This window comes from Dermochelys coriacea, chromosome 3 (genome assembly GCF_009764565.3).
Source record: "Dermochelys coriacea isolate rDerCor1 chromosome 3, rDerCor1.pri.v4, whole genome shotgun sequence".
Taxonomy (NCBI): Eukaryota; Metazoa; Chordata; order Testudines; family Dermochelyidae; genus Dermochelys; species Dermochelys coriacea.
The window spans coordinates 140,453,184-140,477,846 of record NC_050070.1 but is presented as its reverse complement, the minus strand read 5'-3'; the positions used below and the strand labels follow the sequence as shown (position 1 = coordinate 140,477,846).

Below are 24,663 nucleotides of genomic sequence, written 5' to 3'. Positions count from 1 at the left end.
ATTTCCAGCAGTTGACAAGAAGGGTAGGAGTGTGCACTTCTAAGGAAACTAAAATCAAATGAGGTGCTCCCTAGATTTTCAAATGTTTCAGAGTAGCAGCCGTGTTAGTCTGTATTCGCAAAAAGAAAAGGAGGACTGGTGGCACCTTGGAGACTAACACGTTTATTAGAGCATAAGCTTTCGTGAGCTACCGCTCAGCATCCTCAGGACAAGGGCATAAAGCATTTCTCCCGCCCCCCAGCAGGCAGGAGGGCAGATTGAATGTCCCTCCGAGCAGCCCAGGTTTGCCACCCGGGAGGCACGAAGAGAACTGGACGCAGCCAGCTATAAGAGAGCTCCCGCTCCTGCGCGCACGTCACTTGACTACCGTGGCCAGTCCCCGTGAAGCCAGCAAGCCGGGCGGGGGGGGGGGGGAGGTGTTTGCAGGACCGGCAAGCGAGAAGTATTAGCATCCGCGCGGAGCCCTTTGAACCCCCCTCTCAAAAGGCAGGATTTTTGCCGCCTGTTTTCATGGGATGTAAAAGGTCCCCGCCCCAGGTGTGTGTGTGTGGGGGGGGGAGGGGTGTTCCCCGATTGTCACAGCCCTGAAGTCTCCGTTCAGAAAAGCCCGCCGCCGCCAGCAGCCATTGGCGAACCGACTGGCTCGGGACCGGGCAGCTGGGGCTGGCGGAACCTCCGTCGCCCCGCGGGCCGGGAGCTGGGGCTGGGCGGCAGCGCGGCGGCTTTTCCAGCGGCGCCTAGACTTGCTCGCCCTGTGGGAGCCCAGCTGGCCGCCCCCAGCAAACACCGCCCCGCCCCGCACAGCCGCCGCGCAGCCCGCACGCCCCAGGCGGGCCCCGCAGCCGCCGCGAAGCGGGGCGGGGCGGCGGCCGCTCCTCCCCTGGCTCTCATCTGGGCTCGGGGCCGCGCCCGGCGTGAGCAGCCTCCGCACGTGGGCGGGGAGCCGGCCCCAGAGCCATGTACTCCGGGAACAGCAGCCAGGCGCCCGGCCCGGAGCGGCGGGAGGACCTGCCCCTCTTCAGCCCCGGCACCTACGAGCTCCTGGCGCTGCTCGTCGCCACCATCGGCATCCTGGGCTTGTGCAACAACCTGCTGGTGCTGGCGCTGTACTACCGCTTCCAGCGGCTGCGCACCCCCACCAGCCTCTTGCTGCTCAACATCAGCCTCAGCGACCTGCTGGTCTCGCTCTGCGCGGGGACCCTCACCTTCGTGTCCTGCCTCCGCAGCCGCTGGGTCTGGGACGCGCCCGGCTGCGTCTGGGACGGGTTCAGCAACAGCCTCTTCGGTAAGGGGGAGGGGAGGAGACCGCACGCCCCCAGCTCCCCCTCGCCTGCTGCCCACCTCCACCCCCCCCCCCCATTCTCGACCCGCCTCACCTCCTTCCCCAGCCCCTATTTCCCACCCATCTCCGCCTCCCCCCACTACCTAGTGCCCACCTCCACCCCTCCATTCTTGACCCACTTCCCCCTATTCTCACCTCATTCCGCCCCCACCCTCTACCCTCTTCCCTGCCTTCCCCACCCGCCTTACCCCACTGCCCTCATTCCCCACCCGTCACCACCTCAACCCCCCGCCCTCTACCCACTTCCCCGCATTCCCCACCCATCACCACCTCGTCCTACTGCTGCTCACCCACACCCTGCATTCCCCACTTGCCCCAATACCTCACCCCACCACCACTGCACCCCAACCCCAGTCTCCAATGGGAATGCCAGGCAGGCAGCAGCTGGGGTGGGCATTTTTCTGCCCCTGCTTCCCACAATTAGCTGGGACCCCTGGCTACGGTCTGTTGGCCCAGTGGGTAATCTGCCATTGCCCCATATCACCACCCACCTTCCCTACTGCCATCCACCTTCTTTCCCACCAGCCCATCTCCTTTCCCCATCCCTGTCCTTCCACTTCCATTCCCCACAACCCTGCTACCATCCACCTACCTACACAATCATCCTTTACCTCATTTCACTTCCCAGCTCAACCCTCCACCCATGCCACTTTATCCCCTTCCATCACCACCCTAGCCCATCACCACCTATTTGCACTACTTCTACAATATGCTCTACCTTATCTCCAAATCCCACATCTGCATAACCTTGTCTCATACCACACCCTGGGACCATCTCAAACACCATCAATGTATTTTCTCTCTCCATTACCATATCCCACCAATTTCATCCTCTTATTGATACTATTCCTTTTTTCCTCCAGCACCTGCCTTTCCTTTATTGGGTATCAATGTCCAGAAAGGCAGTTTTAGTGTGAAGTTCTGGCAAAAAAGCTGGTTTCCATGAAAAAAGGAATGGGGGAAAAACCTGCAGTCTCTGCTTACTGTGCTTTTAGTATGTCAGATGCTACTGCTTGAAAGTTTGTTTCGTGTAATGACTAACATTTACAAAAAGCAAGCTCAAAGACTGGGACCTTCTGCATGGAAACGTACTTGTGTAGGGTAGATATTATAGACTATGCCCCTTTTTGGTAACTTATTATCAGAAAGAAAACTACTGAAAATTAAGCAGGAAAACTATAAATGAATCAGACGTGTACCTCAACACCCCCTTCTTGCTGCCAAAAGGGTCTGAGTAAACAGTTTCTTTGAAGATGTTTCTATGTTTTCAAAAGTCCTTGATTTATTTGAACATTGTGTGTCATCACTCCTAATTTGTAAGGAAAAACAAAACCTTACAGTGAAGGGAAAATTATAACTTTAATGACACACCAGAGACATCTCTGACCAGCCAGATAGCAGAGAATTCTGAATATTATGGGAGCCACATCACAATATCAGGAAATTTAGAAGTCAGCTAGGCCTTTGTCTAGGAAGTTATCCAAAACATGGAACATGTTTAGATTTTTCCACTCTCTGCATCAATTTTGAAGACACACCCATACTCGGTTTGATTTGTTTAAAAAAAATAGCATTAGTAACAAAGTAATTTTTGATGCTTCTCCCGTCTTGAATGTTCACTTGACCCACATGAAAAACTAGTAGTATTGGTGGTTGTAGCATTCCTAAACTACTGAACACCGTAAAGTACGATTTTTCTGTAGTGACAAGTGTTTCTGAAACCCCTATTTCCTTTTTTAAAAAGACATGAACATCTTTCATATTTTACTTTAAGTAATTTTTAGAAACAGTTTATGGAAGTCTGATAGAATACATCCTGTGTTTTATCAGTGCAGGCTGCTGGAAATAAGAATTTTTCTTTAGTGATTGATAATGTTGCAAAAACATGCAGCAATTGCTGTAAACAATCATAAAAGTAGTTAGAAAGCCAATAGTCATATTAAGTTCTTATCAGAAATTCTTTGACACGCTTATGTACAGAGATGGAGGTGGGGTGTACACAAAAAAAATGCACCTGCTCTATCTACAGTCTACCTCCAATAAGCAACTCCTTTATAAGATTTCCAAACTTCCCAATATAATTTCGTTTTATCTTCAGCTATAGTTCACCTCTAGACGACAATCAATTTGGTGGTGGATTAGCTGATCACTTGTGACTGGTTTCATTAATGCTGCTAACAGTTGAAATGTTTGTGCAATGGAGGGATGTTGTGGCTGCAAGATGCAATTAGACTGCAAACACACTAGAGCAGAACTATTTGCTTGTTTTGTATGGTGCTTAGCACATTCCTGGGGTCTTAAAAGTAAACCCATTAGTGCTTGCCATGGTAGTAGGACAGAACCCTACTAGCTAATGTTGTCTACATCAGTCAGGTATTTCAGACACTTAAAAAAACCAATGCATCTACCAGTGTTATTTTGCATGTGACCTCATCCAGAGAGTTTACCATTAAATTTACTTAAGCAATTTAAAAACGCCATTCACTTTACTATTCTTTTTCTCACATATTGCACTTACTTCCAACAGCTGTTTTTTACATTTTTGTATTTAAATACATATCCAAAATAAAATGCAAGATAAATGCATTATTATATATAGTTGAAATCATTTTCATTTCCTTTCTAGAAGTGAAAATGCCTTGTCTTTTTTTTAATATATCCATACAATTGATTGCTACAACCTTCTTCCCCCCTACCACCAACCCACATTCACACAAACACAACCACATGCCCACACAGAGTTGTTTCAGAAAAACTTAAGGCTGCATCTAGAAGCTGGGCCAGTATTTACACCACAGAATCACTGATGCACATAATTATTTTCCCCCTAGAATTTTCTTCCTCCTTGAATTGCCTAATGGAATGATACTTTAATGCATTTTGTTAAATTTCTATATAAAAACAAAATCACTTAACTATATGTATATATAAATAAAACCTGACTATCTTAATCTGAAGGTATTCTAAATTACAGCTAATCTGAATTTTGCACTATTTTTTTGTTCCCAATAACTGTAGAAAGAACTGTTTATAATCTAGACACACATGGAAAAGAACAGAATAGCCACGCTGTATGTTTACAAATACACCCATCTCTTTAAAAACAGGTGCATTCCAGACTACCCAAATTATTGAAGAGTTTCACTTACACCTGCATATTAGTGACTTCTAAGGTGGAACTCTGACTTTGTCATGTCCACCATGGCATCTTTCTAAACGTGAATTTAGTGCTCAAAGAGAAGTTGAAAATTGACAGTTCTGAATTTTCTGAAGTTCATGTCCTTTTATAAATAGACCAGGTGCAGCCTTGCACATTCCATTCTCTCACTGCCATGGCATAGTGACCTAACAGTGTCATTTCTAGAATGAACAGGTAGTTCAGTCATCACAGATATTGAATTCTTGGCCTTGCAAGTACCAGTTAGTGTTAATTGTGAGGTTAGTTTTTGTGGTGTTGACACATGCCCACTGAAAATTTGACTCATTTCGCACTGAACAACCAAAAGAGGTTTAGGTGTAATCACTGTTTGTGCTCGCATATTAAATACAGACCAAGACATTCCTCCCTGGCAGAATAGAGGCTTATTGCATTAGCTTATCACTTACAAAGGCCAGGTTTCAACTATAGTGATATCATTATATCCTCTAGTAGAGTTTACTACCATCACAAAACCACCACACAAACTTAGGGCTGACCTACAAATAGGGTATTAGAGTTAAGCATTTGGGATTGAGTTATATTAACCAAGCAGACTGGAGAACATCAGCCCACTCTATCTAAAGCTCTGTGGCTTTCTAGTAGGACATAGTTACATGTAAATTCTCTTTTCTCGTTCTTCCTCTTGTGCTCACAGATTTCCCCACTGTAAACTTGAACAGTCTTTAGTTGAATGGCTCACATTCGAGGGTGGAGACAATCTTAGGTATCAGAGTTGTATTCTGCACTTATTTCTTCACACACCACTTGTGCACAAGTCAGCTTTGTAGTGCTATAGACAGATTTTCAAAAGTGATGTGTGATTTTTGGATGCCAATTTAAGCCATTTTAAGACTGTTTAAAGTTGGTCTGATTTTCTGAAGGTGGGTTCATGAGTTTCTGAAAACCAGATCCAAAATCACTAGTTTTCAGTCTTATTTTAAATAACAAAGTTGTTTTTACAAGACTGCTATTGGTTATACTTTGATGATGGATATCAAAATGCTGCTGTGTTCAACTAGAGCATATCAGTATTATAGGATAGGTGTGGCATGTACAAAAAAAGACAGCATCTGCTTTTATATGGCATATTGTAGTTTATCGTGTAATTTCTGAGAGGTTAGTAAACAAATATAAGGATACTTATTTCTGTAGGGATTTTGGAACAGTGCACTTTTAAGAGTTCCTGTCTAAAAGAGCCTTTCTTTTAGAGAACTGTTTTGACAGATTGCATGTGTCTTAGCTCCAAAACTTAGACTGTCAGCAAACTCCACATTCTAAGGTTTTTCAGTCAGGGGAAAAGTAACAGGGCTTGGAACTCAACTCCAGTGAAAGTTGACTGACTCAGCGTCCAATCTGATCCAGGAATATACAGAGCTATTTGTTATGCATTTCCTGCAGTATCTTACTTTTGCATTAATTTTGGTTCATTAGCTGACAAGACCATGTAGCAGTGGTTACTAGCTAGTCAGTAATAGGTTGCTTGGGGCCTGCTGTTCTCTGTACCAGGCTCTCAGTCCGCTATTATCTTTGGAACCAGGAAGGGTGGTTATTGGTTTGGAAAAGAAAGGAATTGTCAAGGTCAATCTGGAAGTATTCTGCGTGATAGACTCCCAGACTCTTAAATCATCTGCAATGTAGGACTAACTTTGTCCTTGTTTCATGAATAATCATCCACTCCTGATTTTTTTTTTTTTCTGAGCAGAAGCAAGAGGAAACTTAGCTGTATATGTAGTCACAATGGGGACTGTGAAAAGAGTGGGCATTTACACCATTACTGTGCCATCATCTGCAGGATTTCCTATACTTAAGGTGGAAAATAATATAGTAAATTTAATTACTACTCAAATTTAAGTGAATTTTACATTACCTTTCCCAGATCGTAGCCCCCATGTAGTCCATTAAATCATAAGTGTGGAGCTACAGTGTTTCCAATATGATGGGAAGAGATAGGTACTCCAATTAATAGGTGTATTTCAAGCTATAGGAGGTCTCCATTCTGATGTCTTTGTAAAAGCTCTGTACTTGTCCTGGTGAGCACCTCTGCCTGTGAGGATATGAACCTCCTTCCCCTCCTCCCAACCAATGGGGGCCAGTTTGGTAGCAGCTGGCATCTTAATTACGTTTAGTCATAAGAGCTATATTCCTGAAGCTATCTGGAAGATTTCCTGTCTCGCATACATTTATCTATCCATGTGCCAGAGAAGATATGTGATAGCTAAAACACAAACCTTTTTAACAGACTCTGTTCCCATTAGCAAAATTCCTGCTTTAGTTAAAGGATCACAGAATCAGAGAAACCATTAGATGTGCATCTGGTAGCTTGTCATGAATCTAAAAATCTATAGCTAGTAGTGACAGGTTTCAGAGTAGCAGCCATGTTAGTCTGTATTCGCAAAAAGAAGAGGAGTACTTGTGGCACCTTAGACTAACAAATTTATTAGAGCATAAGCTTTCGTGAGCTACAGCTCACTTCATCGGATGCATTTTATTTGAATTTATGCTCAAATAAATTGGTTAGTCTCTAAGGTGCCACAAGTACTCCTTTTCTTTTTGGTCTTGAGAGATATTTTTGAGGCCAAGGTGTTATCTTGCACAGATTTCACTGTCTCATACTCAGAGGGATTTTAGGAAGTTCATGTAATCAGTATGTGGGAACAGTACTCCAATTATGGATGGAAAGCCATGTCCTTACTAACAGCATGTTTTTTTCTTGTAAAGATATATTTTGGAACATATTTTAAACTTCCAGCTCAATAGCCATTTGTCTGAAAATATTCTTCCCACACTGTTGGAAAGATCATAGAATATGCAATAGCTAAATTATGGCTCATTAGCTTCACTGATGATTGGATTCCTGAGCTGCAGCATGTACAAATGACATTCCTTGAAAATTAAAGTCTGTTCTAAGTAAACCAGTTTATTAAAGGTGAACTGCCAAGTAAGTATTACAGTTGAAGGTTTTATGGTCTCCTCCACTAGTATGAGGAGAAAAACTAGAAAGTTTTCCCAGCCATTTTTATAGCCACTTCTCTCTTGGGGAATGCCTTGGAGAACAATGCCACAAACAGCTCTTTGCTAAGGGTGAAATTCACCTCATTCAAACTCTGAAAAGCTTCAAATGATCTTGTACTAAATTGACAAGGAATTTTTCCTTTTTAAAAAAATTTAAGACAGGCTGAGTTTTTCCTTTAAATGTTAGAAGATGATATCCACTGCCAGAGACTCATCTGAAAGCCAGGTTCTGTCATAGGCTGTAAAAAGTCCATTTGACATAGATTCACCAGCTATTCAATTAGAAGCCCTTCCATACCCAATTTGAGAGCATTTTGCCCTCCATTAATCTCTCTCTCACTGTCACCATATGTTGCATTCACAGCTGTATTCCCACTGAAACTAATGCTGTCTGCCAAATAGCTTCATGGACCTTTCCTTTCTTGCAGCAGCAAAGAACTTGCCAGATATACTCTTAGCTTTAGTGGTTTGTCTGAAGCAAATTAATTGCTCACAGGCGTGAACAATGGATATTATTTCAATTGTTTGATGATGGGCTTCTAGACAAAAATATATTTGAAGTCTAAGTTTAATATTTCTTGAAAAGAAGGATTTCAACCTGTTTAGCTTGGATTGAAGGAAATGCACTTAGTACTAAATATTGCTGAAAATCCTCAATGATGCATTGTTGGTATCACCAAGAAATGTTCATTTCTTGACATATATTTGTTTGCTAAATTAAACCAGCTCAGATAGGGATCATCAATGGGATGTAAAGCATCTTATTAGCATGTTTCAGGTCTTTGACCAGAGATTGCTACCATTTGATCGTTGTTCAGCCTTTCGAATGGGTGGAGTCTGCAACTGGGTGTGGCTCCTCTCCCACATTTCCCCCTGCAGAAACAGCATGAACTCCAGGTTGTGCTTTCACTGTATTCCGTATCCTTTTATTTTATGTTCCCACCACTATTTCCCCAACAATCCCCATGCAACAATCTGTTTACAGCACCGGCAGCACTTTTTGGCCCTCTCCCCAGGACCTGAAAGGAACACTAGCCCTGATGCCTCCCACCATTTTCTTCCTGCCTCTCTATTAGCCTTGGGCTGATTGGATGGGATAAGGAACCAGTTTCCCAACCTGATTGTCCAGTTACCCCATCAGCTTTCTCCAGGGGATGTAATTAACATCTGAGTGATAAGAATGCAGGCTTACCTCTTCACCCCCTGCACTCTGTCATAGGCTCACTCTCTCTCTCGATGTGCAGGACACAAAATTCATCACCATATTTTGCAATAAGTCAGTAGAATCAGGACATATATCGAGGACTGAACAGATATGGAGAATGATGTCCTCTGACTAAAGTGTTAGTTCTGTCTGTGAAGAGTGGGAAGCAGAAATTCAGGTGCTAGGTGAAGCTGAACAAAAATCAGAATTTCTGTATCCTGGGAAATACTGATATTTTGTCTCAGCTTGGAACAAAAAAAGTCAAAATATCATTCTTTTTGTAGAACAAAAAGTTCTGAAAAACGTTGATTTGGAAATGTTGAACCATTTCATTTTCACATTTCCAATAAAAGCAAAATGTTTAAATATTCCCACATCGAAATGCTTAGTTTTGTTGAACTGAAATGTTTTGAGTCAGTTTGTTATTATACTCCATCTGCCTAAGGTTGCCCAACACTGCCTTATAGGGTATTAGTTTAACAAAGTCTTTAAGCACTCCCAGGCCTGGTATCAAACTGCACCCCCAGGGCTTCCTCCTTGAAGACAATGGTTTCACCCTTTCTGGGTCTGTTCTGGCCATAGCTCTCTAGCTGGGCCTCTTAATAGTTCAGATTTCCTTCTGTGGATTTATCACTGTCTAATTGTAGGCCACTTCACCAGTGGTCTATGGTGGGGGACCCAGCCAAGCACAGTTCTCCAGGTCCCAGCCCAGGGACTCTAAGAATAGCAGCCACACATCACCATGTCCATTAAACAAAACTGCTTTGTTGCCTGGGCCACTTCCCCACAGCCCTAGTCTTCACCACTGCCTCACACTTACCTAAGGGCTCTTCTGCATTCAGGCCCAGGAGCTCCTCATCACTCCCCTGACCCCTGCCAGCAGTGAGCTGTCCATGATGCTGCTGTTTCCTTTAGCCAGCCAGGAGCAACACCTGCTCTCCTCTAGCTCCAGTAAGGAGCAGACTCTGGTCAACACTGCAGCTTCTTTTATACTAGCCTGTAACCCTCTGATTGGCTAGCCCCCTGCAGCCTTCCCTCCTAATTGGCTGCCTCCTGTGCAGTCTCTTTGAAGACTTAGCTCCACTTCTCCTTTTCTGGGAAAGGTGTGGCAGGAACCTGAGGTCTCCAACAAAGGTTGACATTTAGAAGTAGTGTTAGAGAGTTGTGACTCCTAGGGAACCAGGTCTGATGTATCATTACATATATACTTCTACACCTTTAGATTCGTCAGTCTAGAACTGATGGGCTCACTTTAACTTCTACCAATAACAGGAGAAACATCTATGAAAAATCATTGAATTTGCAGTCTTTACTGCACTCAGATTTTCCTTCCAACTTCAGTTACTTGCTTACCTCCCAGCAAGTAAAACAATGGGTAACAATACTTCCTGTTATTACCCATTTTTTCTGCCTCATAAAAAGTGTGAATCATAAAGAATATCTTCTTAGACTGTAGGAAAGGGAAAAGAAAGACAGGAAACATATCTGAGTAATGGGGTTTTGGCAATTTTCTAATTAAGCACACTGAAGTAGGGGAACACCACAGGGAGAGCCCTGAATACAGAATTTAGTAGAATCATCAACAAATTGAGGAATCTTCTCCCCTCCACAAAGTCTTTTTTTTTTTTTTAGTTTTAGTAATTCTATGATTAGGATTGTTTTCCCCTCCTCCCTTGCTCCTCTCGCTCTCCAGTACCAATCAGTACTTTGAGAGTCTCTTAACAACTCCCACTGCTTAAAGGAGATGATGTACTAAGTGCTAGTTCAGCACCACAGGGGAAATGTGGCATTGAGGCAGAGACGATACATATTGGAACAGTGCTAACTGCATTTGAAGTGTGGAATTGTTCTGTACTATATCTAAGAGACCACTCAGGCTAGATTATCTCACAGGGAATAGGATCTGTGAAAAATGCATGCATGTGGTGTTTGGCACAGTTATGAGCACTTTTACTCTGAAAAATAGGCTGACTAGCCAGCATACCTCTAAATAACTCTCACAGACAACTATGCATAGAAACTTAGAAAAGAAACAGTTCATTGGACTAAATTTTTTCACAAAAATACATTTAGCCTGAAGAATTCATTCCCACAGTATACAGAGGCTAATCCACAGTATATTGAGGCTAACAGTACATTTCAAAATATGAGACCATTTGTATGAATAAGAATAGCACCTGGAATTTCACTAGCTGAAACATAATTACAAAGGCCATCAATCCTTGTCATAGAATCTTGGGGTTGGAAGAGACTTCAGGAGGTCATCTAGTCCAATCCCCTGCTCAAAGCAGGACCAACACCAACTAAATTATCCCAGCCAAGGCTTTGTCAAGCTGGGCCTTAAAAACCTCTAAGGATGGATACTTCAGGTTGTTAGCAGATAACCCAACCAGATCAGGAATAAATTGCCAACCCCTCTTATCTGTTTAATATTGCAGAGTTATGTACTTTGTGGGGTTTGACAGCGTAGACCATTATTTGAGAGTCAGGTAGACAAACAAAACTAAATCCTCTTTGTTTTGCTTAGACCTGTCTATGCAAATATGGCTGGAAAAAGAGGAAAGAATTCTAGATTATTAGTGCTCAGACATGGCTAGTGTTCAACTAATAAGAGGCTGATAGAGTTCAACTATTCATAGTTGGGTAAAGCATGTGGTGCTGCTTCTAGGTGCCTTGTTCCAGCTTCCAGACACAATAAATTCTTTATTCTCTAACCTGAGGATACAAATATCGTCCTAAATTAAACTATAATCTGATGCAGATTTGTGTTTAGTTCAAATACTAAAGCTAAATCCTATCATCAGGATTGATGAAGCAAAGGGTAGATCACAGGTAAGAGCAACATCAGGGTGATCATGGATCTCTGTTTCCCTCAGTGGTTTTTCCAGAAGCATGTCAAAAAGGCAGGGAACTTTTAACTCCTGGGGTGGATGTTCCATTAAGTCCCTTTTTCTGTCACCATATGATCCATCTAGTTCAGCATCCTATCTCAGATAAATTTGCCCCAATGGGAAGGTGAAACTCAACTGGTGCAAGTTCCTTGGAAGCATAGATGAAGCCAGCAAATCAACATTTTTACATTGCTGAAAACATAATCCTTCATATGAAGCTTTTACCTGTGATCTACCCTTTGCTCCATCAATCCTGATGATGAAAGGATTTAGCTTTATTTGGCAGAGATACAGGAGTGTGTATTAGCTATGGAGACTTAATTTTTAAAATGTAAATTAATTAAACTGTCCTCTGTCTAATGACAAAATTTGAAAAATACAATGCACTGAAGATAAAGCATAGTTGAAATAAACTGAGCTGAAACCCAGTATAAAAAGGAGAATCTGGACAGTGAAAGAATTCAAATATTGTAGGTAAATTAAACAAAAAGTTAGGGGTGACATCCTTACACAGACAAGACTTCCATTGACTTCAGTATGAGTTTTGCCTGAGTAAAGACTACAGGATTAGGCCCATAAACTCTTTTCACAATGAAATATAAACAACTGAATTCAGGAACCTCATTGATGATACATCAGGAGAGAATTTGGATGTAATCTGTAAACTAAATGAAAAAAGCAAGCACTAAATTTAATGAATATGTAATTGTAAAGATGAATGCAATGTAGGGAAAGTTACATGTGCTTTTATTTTTAACTGCATATTTGAAACCACTTAGTCACTTCTGTTAACTACATTTTACACCAAAACCAGCAGATCGAAAGGATTAATTTATATATAAACGTACTTTGAGTCAACAGACCAGGTTTCAAGGGTAAACCGATAGATATACACACTGGGTTCTGGGTTATCCAGTAAGTAACTGATAACAGATTTATATTCTAGAGATGCTGATAAATGTGAAGGCACTAAGATTGCTTTCTATGTGCACTTAAGCAAGGCTTCGCTATTTTTGCTTTGTATGAAGAACCTACTGCAAGTGATCTTTGATTTAAGACTGACTTTTCTAAAGATCCTCAAGTAAATCTGTTAATATGTTCAGGAATTAATTAAAAGTGAGACCTTTAAGAAAACTTCTATTTGAGTCATTTTTGGGGTCTCTCAAATCAATGGCTTTTTACTAACCCTTCAAACCACTGGTGATCACCTGTGGCCTGCGGGCCGCATGTGGCCTATCGGGCTAATCCACTGGCGGGCTGCGAGACAGTTTGTTTACATTGACCGTCCACAAGCATGGCCGCCCGCAGCTCCCAGTGGCCACGGTTTGCCGTTCCCAGCCAATGGGAGCTGTGGGAAGCAGCAGCCAACACATCCCTGCGGCTTCCCACAGCTGCTGTTGGCCAGGAACAGTGAACCACAGCCACTGGGAGCTGTGGACGGCCGTGCCTGCAGATGGTCAATGTAAACAAACTATCTCGCAGCCCGCCAGTGGATTACCCTGAGGGGCCACATGCGGCCTGCAGGCTGCCCACCACTGCTTCAAACTCGTTGTATAGTTAAAACTTCTAGAAATAACCTAATTTCTTCAAATATGCCTATTATGAGGTTGTAAGTAAGCAAAATTTAACAATTATTCTTTACCTGTGCCCTCCCTTTTCATGTTTGATTATCTTGGTCACTGAATACATTTGATATCAAATGGATTACATCTAAAAAGAAGTCATGTTTCTGACCATCAAACTCCAAGTAACAGCAGGGAGAGATATAGCTGCCTCACTGGTTGATCATATCCTAATGGATGTACAAATTTCAGCAGCATAAATCTTTTCCAAGGTGTCACATATGTCCCAACTGTTGCTTGAAACCTTGGGTGAAACCCTGCTCTCCCTCCATGGCAGTAGTAAAACTCCCATTGACTTTAATGAGGCCAAGATTTCACAAATTGTCTCCACGTTACATATTTCCTTTTAGGCTTCACTAAACAATGAGTAGAAAAATGCCATTTGGAATATGTCTACAATGGAGCTACAGGTGTAATTTCTGGCTTGGATAGACATAGCCATGCTACCTTCCATCACACTAGCATAGTAAAACTAGCAGTGTAGCCATGGCAATGTAGGTGGTGGGACAGACTAGCTGCCTTGAGTACATACCTAGGGTTTCACAGTGGAGTGTATTCAGGGTGGCTAGCCTGTCCTGCTACCTGTGCAGCTGCAGTTATGCTGCTATTATTAGTACACATCTGTCAAGGCTGAATCCGCACTCTGACACTTTGAGTGCAGAAGGTGGGGGTCCGCAAGGATTCTAAAAATTAGTACTTGCCACTCAAGGCTTGTATTAAACTCCCAAAGTTACAGCTTTTCTCTGACCTTGGATTGGTAAATGCTGCCAGCACCCAAGTACAGAACCCCTTTAAGAGCCCAGGAAGGCGCACTTGGGAATTCCTTCCTGTGGGGTACCCTCAAGCCCTTTCACCACCCCCACCCCCATGGGGAAAAGCTGAGAAAGGAAAACAAAGAAAATTAGCTGTTGCCCCCAGCTAAAGAAACATATGCACAAACCTCTTAGGACACCAAAAATCCAATCCTGTTTTTAAAAAAGATAAATTTTTATTAAAAACCATAAAGAAAGAAAATACATCTGGAACTTAGGCTTTTGCTAGATTTAAAAAACCCACTTACAAAAATTAATCAATAACCACCTTCTTGAGGTCCAACTTAAAGGTTAAAAGCAAAACAAAAAGCATTTGGGGTCAGCACAGAGGAGTCCAAAAGCCAATAAGAAATAAACCTAATTGCATCTTTCTAGACATTTTCTGATTTATGAGGTGGTTTTAGGTATGATCTGATGGTTTCCATACCTGACAAACCGCTTTTTACAGCATAGTCCCAGTCCTGTCTCTGCTCAGTCCCCTCTCCGGAGAACAACAACAGAACAGACAAAGGGAAGTTTTTCCCCAATTTTAAAAAGTTCTAGCCCACCCGTTGGCTCTTCTGGTCAGGTGCCCACTCCTTTCCTTTTACCTGTGGACTTTTTAACCCTTTACAGGTAGAGCAAGTAGAGAACAGCTACTAAGAGGGATTTTATAGCTAACTGGCTGGCTGGGTGTCCATAAAAGGGAGCTACCTCCACGCCCCCTTCATTTATCACAGCATCAGACCTCGCTCAGGTAGACATAACTGGAAATTACATCTTCTGCTCCTGTGTAAAAATACCTTCAGTCAATTGGAGCGAACCATAGAAGCCTGATCGTCTGAGAGTGGCAGTACCAGAAAAAAAAACAATTCCATATACAGCTGAAGTTTCTCTCTGAGACCAAGGCCCCTATTATTTTTTCCTTCTAAAAGGGTGTTACACTCATTTATGTAAGAACAATATGGTGTACTTTAAATAGTTAAGACTTTTCTGTGTGTCTGTTGGAGTGGTTGCCAATGTCATGAGGCAGAGATTACGTTGCATGTTACAATGAAAAAGTCACTCTCGTGGACTCAAGTTCTTGCTTCAACTTTTCATATAAATAGTCATTCCAACAGAAAGTCTGTGGTTGAGCCATGAATGGAAAACACACTTGACTTAAGCAAGTGAAAACTGATTTGCCTAAGAGAGACACCTCATTAGATGTCTGTATGTGGAATGATTGATTCGAGTGGGCACCTCACTGTATCTCTCCACTTTCACATTTCAGAGTAAACTTTAACAATGTATTTTGAAGATTGTCACTGAGAAGAGCACAGTCCAGGCTAATGACAAGAGGTAACATTTTCAAAAACACCTATGTAACTTAGTGGTCTAAAGCTCCTAAGTGCCTCATTCATTTCTGAAAATGGGACTTAGGTTCCAAAATAGAGCTGAATGAATTGATACTTTCTATTCAGTTGCTGAACAAAAAAACTCTAGAAGATTCATTTGAACTGACACTAAATTTTTCTGTTTATTTTTTTCCCCAGGTCAAACAAAACTTTCTGAATATCATTTTGAAATATTTCATTTCAAAACAAAACATTGATTCAAAACAAAACAAAACCTGGTTCTTTGTGCAAATGTTGATTTGAAACATTCTGAAATTTCTGAAACGTTTGTTTTTTCAGCCAAAAATATTTGCCAAATTCAACCCGAATAGTTTCCATGCTCTGAATGATTTTTTTCAGCAAATTTATTATTTTCCAAATTTTTGTTCCCCAGATCTACTCCTCAGTCACTTAGATGACTTTGAAAACTTTACCCAAAGCCTCTTCTAGAATTACTTAATCTAAAATGCAGAAAGTTGCTACAGGTATTTCAGCATTTTCTGGGGAAGGCACTTAAAGAACAGCATCCCCACATCATTGTTTGTTTGTTTTGATGGTGGCTTCTCCATCCTCATCAAAAACTAAATGCCAGACTTCACAGAAATGGGAGTGCGGAGCACCTGGGTCAAGCTATACATGGACAATCAGATTATTCCACGTTTTCCTGCACCTTGTGTAGTCACTTACAGCACAAAAAAGTGAGTGCCAATTGTTACCATGCTGATTTGGTAATCTTTAAATTGACACCCATGTTGCCCTGGTGTGAGTAGCTGCACAATATGCAAGCAGTGGAGAATCTGGCACCAATGTTTTTGTTTGGCTGGCTCTGGTCTTGCTTGGGGATGTAAATTGTGTGTCCCCTATGCCTTCTTGTTGCTGTGTCCTATCAGCACAAGATGAAGCTGACAGATGTGACAAACAGAGGCATAACTTGAGACTAATGTATCCACTCTATAAATGTTATCTGTATCTCAGAGACAGGGATCATAGGCTGCTGGTTGGGAAGGGTTACAAAGCTCCACCCAGTAACTAAAAATCCATATGATATTAGCATACAATCCTTTTCTAATTCCTGATAAACTCTTTGGAAGCCCATGCTCTTCAGTGTAATTTGTACCTGATCCCGAATTAAGTACGCTGCCCTGAAGAACCTGTCATTAAAGAGCTTTCTTCCTAGTTGTCCAGAGAACCTTCTGTATCTTCACTTCCCTCTCCTGCTCTGATAAAAGCTACTCTTCTTGCAAAGAATCCCCTGAAGAAACAAATTGTGCAGGATTCAGGGTCAAGGCCATGTACCCGGTTTTCTATGTGCTAGACACCATTGTCTAGTCCCAGCTACCATCTTCCTTTTCTTAATGATGAGTTTACAGAAACCAGCATAGAAAGGAAGTGCTCAAACTAAAAGAGAACTACCTTGTTTCTACAGAGTGTCTGGTGTTTTCTTCTTCCATCGAGCTTTACTCAGCTAATGTTCATGAACCCCTCTCATTGCTTCCAAGGGAAGTATTCTACTACTACCACTACCTGCATTGATTGTGTACCTTTCTTACAGCAATCTTAAAACAATATCTTACTAACATTTATTAAGCCCCCCAGTACTCCTGTGAGGTAACCAATTATTATACCTGTTTTACTGATGGATACTTTGACACAGGATACACGAAGGCAGAGACAACAAATTACATCTACTTTCAAACATGCTTATTTGCTCCTCTAAAATTAATTTTAATATGGTGCCTACTGAGACTGCTGTTACAATCTGTTATATTGGTCATCCTTAAGACTTAACCTTTTCCCAAAGTGAAAAAAATGTCAGTAGTCTATGATTGACTTTGAAGATTTTCTTCAGGGCACAATGGGTTTTCCCATTTACAGCAAATAAAAGCTGATTTTGATAAATACAAATCTCCATGCAGAAAACAAACATTTTATGTGCATGACAAAATATCCATTCTATTAGAAAGGACATATGTAAATTCTATTAGAGATTTGCATGAAATAAATACATTTGTCTTTAGGCTTTGCTGTTAAGAGAAGAGACACACTTGCTAGGATCAACAGTGTAGCACAGGGCTTTGTTTGACTGAAAATTGCACTGTGAACAAAATGGACACTGATCATTAATTTTCACAACTCGTGCAGAGTCGGATCCTGCAGTCTTGATTCAGGCAAAACTCCCATTGAAGAGAATGAGTCACAACAAAAGTGCTGGTAGGATGTACTGTTCAGTACGAACCTTAATCTAAGGCTCCTGTCATGCTGTATTCATTAGAAGTGTGGGCTTGAAATGTGCCCTCAATTCAAAAGAAAAATATGGTGTTGAAACTCCCACTGTAGCTTCTGTGAGAGTTCAGCTGTCAAAAGTTGGAATTCTACCCAGTCATGTTGTTTGGGAGATTTAACTGTGCCTTTCAGAACATTCAAATGTTTTTGCTTTTACATTTATTCTTCACTCTGAATTTCCTGGGTTTCTAATAGGTGTGGTGGTTTACAACAGCGTTTCTTTTACGGTGGTTTTACCCTTAAATGTACCTGCAACTTTAACTCCCACTTAACCAAGCTATATTTATGACTATATAAATTAACTGGAACCTTCTTCCTCTTCCATATGCCACGCATAGGCTGTGAAGTTCAGAAGTTGCATAGCAATCAGATTCTGAGACCCTTACTCACTTTGAGTAGTCCCTTTGAAATCGGTGGAATTATTTGTGGAGGGAGCTACACTCAATAGACTTAAAGATGTCAGAATTGGACCAATAACATGTAGTTTTTCAGTGTCTGATGAGAGGTGATAAGCTTCCCTTGGTGACAGACTACTAGTGGGATAACAATATATTCATGACTCTCTACTTATTGATCACAATTAGCTTTCTTTCCTTTATTTCATCTTACAGGAATTGTTTCCATCATGTCCCTCACCGTTCTTGCCTACGAGCGCTACATTCGAGTCGTTCATGCAAAAGTGATTGATTTCTCTTGGTCCTGGAGGGCCATCACATACATCTGGTTGTACTCATTAGCTTGGACAGGAGCACCCCTTCTCGGCTGGAACAGATATACACTGGAGATACATGGACTAGGTTGTTCAGTGGACTGGCAGTCAAAAAACCCCAGTGATGCCTCCTTTGTGCTCTTTTTCTTTCTTGGTTGCCTAGTGGCACCTGTTGGGATCATGGCCTATTGCTATGGCCACGTTCTGTATACAATACGAATGGTGAGTTGAAACAAGCAAGCAGCATATGCAATGAATAATTTCAGTGAAAAGGTAAATGAGTAAATGGTCTCTGGAGATGTACATAGTCCCCAAGGTTTTATTGATAAGGTATCCAATGCAAAGTTAATGTACATAAAGGGTGGGATTTTCATGCCAAATTTCCATTCATTTTAATGGGAATTTGGTGTCTACATCCCTTTGGCAACTTTGACAATTTCAGCCTAGAGTACAGTGCTCTTTATCTCATGTAGTATGGGACAGCATGGAGAATCGTGTACAATAGAACCTCAGTGACAGACACCTCGGGAATGGAGGTTGTCCATAACTCTGAAATGTTCCGTAACTCTGAACAAAAGGTTACGGACTTCAGCCATGGGGGGCGGGGAGGGGAGTCAGGGCTTCTGATCCTTGGGGTGCCAGGTTTCCTGATAGAGGGCTCAGGGCTTCTGTCCCCGGAGTACTGGGGCACAGGGCTTTAGACCTGGGAGGTGTAGAGGCTTGGGGCTCCCTACGGCTGCATTCCCAGCCTCAGCAGGTGCCGGAGCTCTAGTTATGGGGCAAGCACTGGGGCTGAAAACTGACATTCCCCTCGTAGCTAAAGCACTGAGCCCTGATAACCCCCACAGGGCTAAAGCCAACTATGTAGCTGCAGGATTGAAGTTCTGAGCCTTGGCGTCCCCAGTGGGGCTGAAGCTGGGAGGGGAGCCATGAGGCTGAAGCCCTGAGCCCAAGTGCTCCCCCGGTCTAAAGCCCTGAGTCACGATGCTCCCAAGGTCAGAAGTCCCAAGTCACCCCCCGCCTGGAGCTTGAAACCCTCCCCTCCTCACCCCCCGATGGGTACAGCCCCAACCCCCCTTGGCTGAAGCCCAGAGGCCTAGGGCTAAAGGTTGGGGGCACTATCGTATTTGCTGGGATTTTTTTTGTCTGTGCTGCTGCCCGATTGATTACTTCCAGTTCCACAGGGTGTCCTGTTGACTGGTAAGTCCATAACTCTGGTGTTCATATCTTCTGAGGTTCTGCTGTACTGGCAATTCTCATGCTATGCATAGTCTATATAGATAGAAGAAATAAATCTTCAGAATTGTTCTTTCAGCAGCACATTCATACAAAATTTGAGGGGGAAAAAAACAAAAAACAAACAGTCAAAGACCAGAAACTCTCTCTGTTAATGGATGGGTGCATGTTAGTTTCCTAAAATACTTATGTTTGAATGAAGAAAAAAGTAAACTAAGGTCATTTGATATGTCATTCTTCAGCACATTCATTTTCCTGCATCTCCTCAAACTATATCTGCACCTTATTTACTACACATCATAAATGAGCAGGAAACACCTGTTCAATTGCAAAAGAACTAAAGAGTCTTGAAATGGGATTAATAGTCTCTGCTCCTAAAAAAAAAAAAAAAAAAAAACCAAAAAAAACCAAAACCTGTAGGCTAGGGATTGAGAATTAACAAAAATTAAGAAAAATTAAAGCTATTCATTGCATTTGTTTTCAGCCTTTTCCCTTTTTTCGTCCTGCAGCTTCGCTGTGTTGAAGATTTTCAGACCATTCAAGTGATCAAACTCCTAAGATATGAAAAGGAAGTGGCTAAAATGTGTTTTTTAATGATCTCCACATTCCTTATCTGTTGGATGCCTTATGCAGTGGTCTCCCTTTTAATAGCTGCTGGCTACGGCAACCTTGTAACTCCAACAGTGGCTATCATCCCATCTTTCTTTGCCAAATCAAGCACTGCATATAATCCAGTCATCTACATCTTCATGAGCAGAAAGGTAGGTTAATCACTAACTTACTTACCTGAGCAGTCAAAGGAAGCATATGGCACAGCTGTGAGGATTATAGTGGATATGGAGTCCAGTTTTCAAACCTGAACACTAAAATTAAGGAAAGTTAATCATGCTCATTAGCAAAAAGATCAGAAATTGGCACTGTGTCCAAATACCCACCCAAGCACACAAATATGGAAATATTACATCACATCCTCCCCATGGCAACGTTGGCAAACAGGGCGAACGTCAGACTCTTCCATTCCTCTCTGTCATTTGCTGCTGCTTCCATCACAAATATGAAGAGATAATCCAAAGTTTAGGTGTCCAAGTCTGAATGTATTTAGCCCAATATGTCCTTAAAGCAGATCAGACTGGAAATGTATCCAGACTGCACCCATATTGCACCCAGAACTTTGGTGATTCAGAGGAAGTTCAACCCAGATCAGAAGCATCCCAGAACAGCAAGGCCTCTACATCCATCTTTAATTTAGAACTGCTGTAGCAATCTAATGACAGGTTTCAGAGTAGCAGCCGTGTTAGTCTTCTTATAGCGATCTAGGATTTTAGCATCCTCTGCTTTACTGTTACAGTTTAGCAGGTTGCTGCAGTGCTCAGGTTAGGGTCTGTGAGAGACTGGATTGGATTAGAGAAATAATGATACCTAACTCTCGTATAGCACCTTTTTTTTTTTTTTTTATCAGAAGGTATCAAAGCACTTTACAAAGGAGGTCAGTATCATTATCCCACTTTACAGATGGAGAAATTGAGGCACAGAGAGATGTGATTTGCCTAAGGACAGCCAGGAAGCCAGTGGCAGAATCAGGAATAAAGCCCATGTTTCCTGAGCCTTAGTCCAGTGTTCTATCCCCTAGACCAAAGTGTCTGGGTTTTACTATGAATTTAAATAAGACTTCAGTGGAATGCTTCTGCAATGAAATACAAGAGGTATGGATGCTTTAAAACAAAAAACAAAAAAACACCCCAAACACAAACCACATATTTGACTATGGAAAGTTTTACACAAAGTATTGACGTGACACTTTCCTGAGTTAACACTTATATATGAAAAAATAAGTATTATTGTAACCAAAGGTATGTCCATTAATATATTTAAGATAAGGATGTTCACTAGAGCTGACTGGAAAAAAACAGATTTTTGGTTAAAAAATGTATAGATTTTAAAATTTTGTTTTGTCACAAATTGGGGCAAAGAGTCAAAATTTTGAATTTTGTTCATGAAGTTTATTCCAGAAGTTTCTTCGGGCTAGTCAAAAAGTTTTGTTAAAATAAAACAGCAACAACAAAAAAAAAACCCTACACATTTCATTTTGACTTCAATCTTTTTTCTTTTACTAATTAAATACAATATTTCTAAATTAAGTCATTTCAAAAATAAAAAAAATTCTGTTCTGAAAAGTCAATGTTTTGACGTTTTAAAAATATTCCATTTTCAATTATTTCAAAATGAAAATTTTGTCAAAATTGACATGTTCCTGTCGAAAGTTTGCTTTGCCAGTTTGGCATTTTTCCAATGGAAGGATGTTCACTCAGAATAATTTGTGAATTGTAGCGAATTGCATTTTGGAGCAATTGAAACGGGAACAAAACAGAAAACACTTGCTTTGTATGAGAAAATGGAGATTTAATTTTATAGGCTTCTTTTCTAGTCTTTCTTCCGAGCATTAGGCTACTTCTGTAATGGCAGTAGCCAACGTATCCAAATAAGCTTTTAGAGGACAAAAGGGAATGGAGATTTACAGAACATATTTATAAAGACACCTGTGAGGAAGCTAGGAATCTCTATGAAAATTCACTTGCATCATAATAAAGATCACCACCACTCTGAAGCAAAGCATCATTTGGCAATAGCCTGCACATTACAGCCCATCTAAACAAAACTTCCTAGTTTACTTTAAGTAGAGTTTCAATACAACAGAGTTCTCTATATACACAAAGTAGCATAATGTGACAAAGAAAAGAGAAGTGTAAATGTTTTCTGAAAGGCTTTCCCTGACTTTTGGTTACCTTTTAGAGATGAAGTTTTCCAGGATCTCCCACTTGGGCTTTGCAGTCATGTACATAAAGAACATTTGGAACTGAGTGATTTTGATGTAGCAGATCTGACTCAATCCCCAGATCACAAACTGATTCCTAGTACAATAGAATAGCAACCACATAAACCACTGAAGCTCATGGGGACCCATCAACTGAGTGACATTCTGTAGGGTTGATACCTCTACATGGGCTTAATTCATCCCAGACATAATGCCTAGAGCTGGTGGGAAGTTTTCTGACAAAACATAACTAAGTTTCATTGGAAAATGCCAATTTTCTAGCCCAAAATGTTTGGTAGACTTTATTGCAGACAAGACAAAACATTTGCCAAAACACAGGCATGTTTCCATTGGAGATCTGCTGGGGTTCCAGTGTGAGCAGCCCCATAGCAGAGAGCCAGGTTGGAGTCACATTTCCAGGTACTGTTAGGCTCACTCACCCCACTCTGCAGCAGATGGCTTCCCAGCCCCTGAATTGGGGCTGGGTCTCCAGGAGCTGTCAGCAGAGGCCTAGGGATCATTGGAAGCAGGCTGTCTACCAGGCAGTATTCCCCAGTATTCACAAAGATGGGGAAATGATTGCAGAGGGTAGCTCCTAAGAACGCGGAGGGGTTTCCCTCCCACCCATATCCTGAAGTTGAAGCGGGAATGCTGGGGCTTTTTCAGAGCATGGTTTTTGTGGGAATGCCCAAACACGATTCCAGGGATTTCTTTAGATCCCCTTCAAGATGTTGCCAAATTAATTTTTGTGTTAAACTGGCGAGTTATCTCGGGGATCAAGTTCACTTTGAGTTTCTCAGGTTTGTGAAGATTTGAAAGTACTGTACACATGTTCTCATGGTGAAAGTAAAACCATATTTGCCACATTTAACACAGTTAAATTCTAACCTGATTCTATTTAATCAGGAGAGTTGCCACAGAGTATCTTACACTACATATCTGTAAAGTAAGTTCACATGTATCATAAGTGATTGTGGTTAAAATCGGACAGATGAGTGCAGATCACATCCCAGATCTAAATCAATTAATGGGGGGGAAGCATTTAATAGTTTTCCTTCCCACTACTATTTTTACTCAAAAGGTAATTAGTTCATTGTTGCCAACCATGGGGATGCTATTGCAAGTCCATAAAATTTGGTGTTTAATAAAGTTCCAGTTTCTGGAGCCACACAAATCACAGGAGAAATTCAGATTTTTTTTTAAAATGATTGTAGAGTAAAAAACTTACCATTATGAACTCTAGAGGATCCAAAATTTTGATTAAGCCAAATGCATGATTTTTGGGGTACCTGACTGATGATTGTTGAATATTTGAAGTTGCCACTATTGAGTTCATGGAAAAAAAAATATTAAAACGATTCTAAAGCAACATATGCTCATATGCACAGTAACCAACCCCAACACAGGGTGGCTCTGTGAGTGCTGTGGTACACCACCTCCCCTCCAGAGGGGCTGTACTGTACTCTGTAAAAAAGAGCTAAGAGACAAGCATTGCAGGCTGCCTTGCCCCCTCTCCATAGCCAGTTCCTAGGCTATTGTGCCTGGCCTACTGCCCTTACTTGCATGACTCCTCTCCAGTTAGCTCCCAGTCTTTCCTGAGTCCAGTTCCCTGTTCCCTCCTTTTCCTGTTCTCTAGGGATTATGGAGCCCTCTAATGGCAACATATTTAACTGAGTAATAGCGGCTAGTTGTTCCCCTCCAGCTCATTTGAGTGTGTGGGGTACATAAGGAAGAAAAGTACCCAGTAGTGAGCCAGTAAGTTCATTGCACTACTCCTGATAATTCAAAATCAGTTGGCAACTACAGAAACTGGTATAACAATTCACTGAGAACAACTTGATACACTTGTCATCACTGGATGCATTGTGTGAAAGTGAGAGTTTTGAAAGGTGTAATTTAAGTCTAATTTTTCCTCTTTGCAGTTTCGACGATGCCTTTTGCAGCTCTTGTGCTTTCGCCTGCTAAGATTCCAGAGGACCATGAAAGAAATACCAGTGTTAGGGAATGAAAAGCCAATAAGACCGATAGTTATGTCCCAGAAAGCTAGGGACAGGCCAAAGAAGAAAGTGACTTTTAGCTCTTCCTCAATCATTTTTATCATCACTGGTGATGACACCCAGCAAATGGACAACAGCAGCAAACACAATGGCACGAAAGTAAATGTGATCCAAGTAAAGCCACTATAA

The 24,663-nt window shown here is 41.6% G+C and overlaps 1 protein-coding gene and 1 long non-coding RNA gene across 2 annotated transcripts; one reads left to right on the top strand and one right to left on the bottom strand.

Moving 5' to 3' along the window:
* Nucleotides 1-907: 907 nt before the first annotated feature.
* OPN3 (opsin 3) lies at nt 908-24,663 on the top strand. Its single transcript, XM_038394007.2, has 4 exons — nt 908-1,285; nt 18,332-18,651; nt 20,175-20,426; nt 24,400-24,663. The coding sequence occupies exons 1-4, from the start codon at nt 958-960 to the stop codon at nt 24,661-24,663; spliced, it is 1,164 nt and encodes a 387-aa protein (XP_038249935.1). The 5' UTR covers nt 908-957.
* On the bottom strand, nt 18,500-24,404 carry LOC119852610. The gene is made up of 3 exons (XR_005291747.2): nt 22,449-24,404; nt 20,452-20,528; nt 18,500-18,633 (listed from the first exon to the last, which is right to left on the bottom strand). It is a non-coding gene; the product is annotated as an uncharacterized LOC119852610 (long non-coding RNA).

What these genes read in the sequence shown, in the direction of transcription:
- OPN3 (XM_038394007.2), top strand. Translation starts at nt 958, where the DNA reads ATGTACTCCGGGAACAGCAGCCAGGCGCCCGGCCCGGAGCGGCGGGAG. An exon ending in GTTCAGCAACAGCCTCTTCG is followed by an intron (nt 1,286 to 18,331) that starts GTAAGGGGGAGG and finishes TTCATCTTACAG; the next exon opens with GAATTGTTTCCATCATGTCC. An exon ending in TTCTGTATACAATACGAATG is followed by an intron (nt 18,652 to 20,174) that starts GTGAGTTGAAAC and finishes TTCGTCCTGCAG; the next exon opens with CTTCGCTGTGTTGAAGATTT.